Source organism: Myotis brandtii, unplaced genomic scaffold, assembly GCF_000412655.1.
Source record: "Myotis brandtii unplaced genomic scaffold, ASM41265v1 scaffold927, whole genome shotgun sequence".
NCBI classification, from domain to species: domain Eukaryota; kingdom Metazoa; phylum Chordata; class Mammalia; order Chiroptera; family Vespertilionidae; genus Myotis; species Myotis brandtii.
Genome location: NW_005371823.1, coordinates 387,048 through 390,414, shown reverse-complemented (window position 1 = coordinate 390,414; position 3,367 = coordinate 387,048). Strand labels below are relative to the sequence as shown.

At 42.9% G+C, this 3,367-nt stretch overlaps 1 protein-coding gene across 1 annotated transcript in view; it reads right to left on the bottom strand.

The window, feature by feature from the left end:
• The window catches only part of EMC7 (ER membrane protein complex subunit 7), an 11,260-nt gene extending 9,734 nt beyond the window's left edge, over positions 1–1,526 (bottom strand). Inside the window, exon 1 of the mRNA XM_005885756.2 lies at positions 1,363–1,526. Within this exon, the coding sequence (XP_005885818.1) occupies positions 1,363–1,511 (149 nt within the window). The 5' untranslated portion in view covers positions 1,512–1,526. The remainder of the gene's footprint in view (positions 1–1,362) is intronic.
• Positions 1,527–3,367: the final 1,841 nt, after the last annotated feature.

Here is a 3,367-nt window from a genome sequence, read left to right as displayed (position 1 = left end):
ACCATCCGGGCCTGCTATTTGCCCCCCGGGGCGGTGGGGCAGGACAGCGCCATCCCGCCTGCCCTGCCACCATCCGGGCCTGCTATCTTCGACCCGGGGCGGCAGGCGTCCCGTGTGCGACCCGACCCAAGGCGGCGGGCGGGACAGTGTGGCTCCTCTGTCACCCCAGCTTCCTCATCACAGCTCCCTTTGGGGCCTAAGCCTTTAGTCAGACATCCCCCGAGGGCTCCCTGGCTGCCAGAAGGATGTCTGACTGCAAGCTTAGGCCTGATCCCCCGGGGAGTGGGCCTAAGTCGACAGATGGACATCCCCCAAGGGGTCCTGGACTGCAAATGGGCGCAGGCTGGGCTGAGGGACCCCCTCCGAGTGCACAAATTTTTGTGCACCAGGCCTCTAGTACCTCAATAAAGCTAGAAAAAAAGTAAATGTATAAAATTGCTTCATATACTTCCTGGTGAGATTAGACAAAAAGAATACAATAATAAAACAAATAAATATATTGGAGGTTATAACAGAAGGCTGAATGTGAACACTGTGGATATCTACACAACTGATTTCAACTGCAAATGTATTTGTGGTATTCCATATTCACAGCCTGAATTAATCCAACATTCTTTTCACCTCAAATTCTGAAATTTTTCCTAGTCTGCCAGCCTCTAATGCTGTGCTTTTCTTTTTCTTCTCATGATCTCACTTCAAAATAAACTCTACAATGTAATCTATTATTTTCCCCCAAAAATACTAAATTTCCATTGCACATTAAATATTCCAAAAAAGAAAACAGAAATGTCTAGGTCAACACACTATCAAATAGGTTCTAAGATATTATCAAAATATCCCAATGGCCCTGGCCAGTTTGGCTCAGTCGATGGACTGAAGGGTCCCGAGTTCGATTCTGGTCAAGGGCACATGCCCAAGGGGCTCGATCCCCAGTGGGGGGCATGTGGGAGGCAGCCAATCAATGATTCTCTCTCATCATTGATGTTTCTATCTCTCCCTCTCCCTTCCTCTCTGAAATAAATTTAAAAAAATAATAATAATAATAAATAAAAGATTTACTCTCTCAAAAAAAAATCCCAATGAAAAACAGGTGATTAATAATATTTCTAACTTAGAAAAATTAAATTATTTCCAACTGTAATCACGTTTCATTTACAACTTTCACAGTGCTTTTGTTTTATAGTAAGTAATCTTATCTCTTCTCTATATAATCACATTAGGACATTTAAAATAACTTTTAAACCAGAGCAGAAGGAAGTTCAACTTTACAATATTATCAATCCTCAGATTAAAACAATGTAAGGATGTTTTAAGTAATACTGTAGCCCACACTTTGGTAGAAATTAAATCAGTTGCTCTCACCTCATTTTTCCTTTTGAAGTAATATCCACTCGAATGGGATCAAACCTGTAAGCAGGAGATATAACTTCCACTACATAAGATCCAGAGGGTATATCATGAACCACAAAACTCCCATCTGTCCTGGAAAAATGAAAATCATATTTAGTCATTTCTGATCAGTAGCTTATTCTTTTCTAATGTTTTAGATCATCTTGTTAACCCACAAATCAACTCCCCCAAGAATGACATTCAGAGTAATTAGAAAAAAAATACTCCCAAATTAGCAAAAGTTGCCCCATGCTTCAGCTTCCATAATTACACTGAATGGGTTCTGAAAATACCCCAGACATTCCACAGTAGCAGAGAACCCTGACATAGAAAGTACTTCTATTCCCTCTGTGGGACAGAGATAACAGGCACAGAAGCACAGTTCCTGTTCTGAAGCCATGTCTTCATTCAAGGAAACTATCAATATACATTACTAGAGGCCTGTGCACCAGTGGGGTCCCTCAGCGTGGCCTGCAGGGATCGGGCCGAAACCGGCAGTCCAAGATACCCCAAAGGATTTAGTAGGTTCGTTGCGCTCCGAGCGCCCATCCTAGGGCAATACCGGCACGCCGATGACCGAGAAGCGGCTGTGGGCTTGTGCCCAGTCAGTCCCGATGCCCGTCCGATGCCAGTCTGATCCCAGTCTGGTCTGGATGGGGGAGGGGTGTGCAGGCAGAGTGTCCGCAGGAGAGGCTCACAACGCCCCAGCTGCACTCGCCCACTCACCCGCCCACTCACCTGTGAGCCCAGCATCTGGCACCTGTCGGTCAGTTGAGCGATGCTCCTACTTTGGGTGCGCACTGACCACCAGGGGGCAGCTCCTGTGATGAGCATCTGCCCCCTGGTGGTCAGTGCACATCATAGGGATTAAACAGTCAAAAGGTTGCTTAGGCTTTTATATGTATCGATTACTACAATATTAGTAGTTCCAATTTTGCCAATCGTCTCCAACAAATTCTTAATTAAAATGGCTTTTTTTTTCTAATTTTAATTTGCACTCTGTTGTTCTCCTTTCTTTTTTTGTAGTTAAAACCATCCACCTTGGACTGAAGGGTTGGGGGTTCTATTCCAGTCAAGGGCACGTATATCTCAGTTGCAGGCTCAATCCCCACCCTGGTCAGGGCACATGTGGGAGGCAACCAATCAATGTTTCTCTCTCATGTCAATGTTTCTCTCTGTCTCTCCCTCTCCCTTCCACTCTCTCTAAAAAAAAAAAAACCCCAAAAAACATGGAAAAGATATCCTCTGGTGAGGATTAACAAACAACAATAACAAAAAATACCATCTATCTTTTCCTAACTGATTTCTTCTAAACTTTCTGGGTTTAAAAAACCACCCTATTAAGGGCTAATTTCATGGTCACAGATCAAAATTAATTTGTTTTGATAATGAGAAACTGCATTCTGAGGAAAAAGAATTTTCTGTTTCAGGAAAACAAATGATTGTTTCTAAAGGACCAACTTTATCAGAAAATTCCCAGTATCATAATAATATTTTAAAATAATGTTTCTTATCACCGAGCTCTTCTACTGTTAAAGGAATAATTGATTCCTGTCACTTCCACAATATTTACTAAAAAAGAAAGAGAAGTTATTCCTTGCTACTTCAGAGTACACACTAAACTAAAAACAGAATTGAAATGTAAACACCAAGATAATTTTATTCCTAAACTAGATGTTCCATTTACCCTTCAAATCCATTCTCCACGATTCTCTTCTTGGTACACTAGAGGAAGAGAAGAAAAGGAGCTTAGGAACCCCACCTCCTCTTAAGGCAGTCCTTTCTTCCCATCTAGCTTCCAGTAACCTTTACTTCCCTTCCTCTTGGAGATGATAATAATAGCCTTGAGGCTGTAAATGTTAGAGCTGTCCCCCTACACCAGTGGTCGGCAAACCTCGGCTCATGAGCCACATGTGGCTCTTTAGCCCCATGGCATGGGCCACGAAGTTTCAATCGCACTGTATGTGCGCGCCTGCAT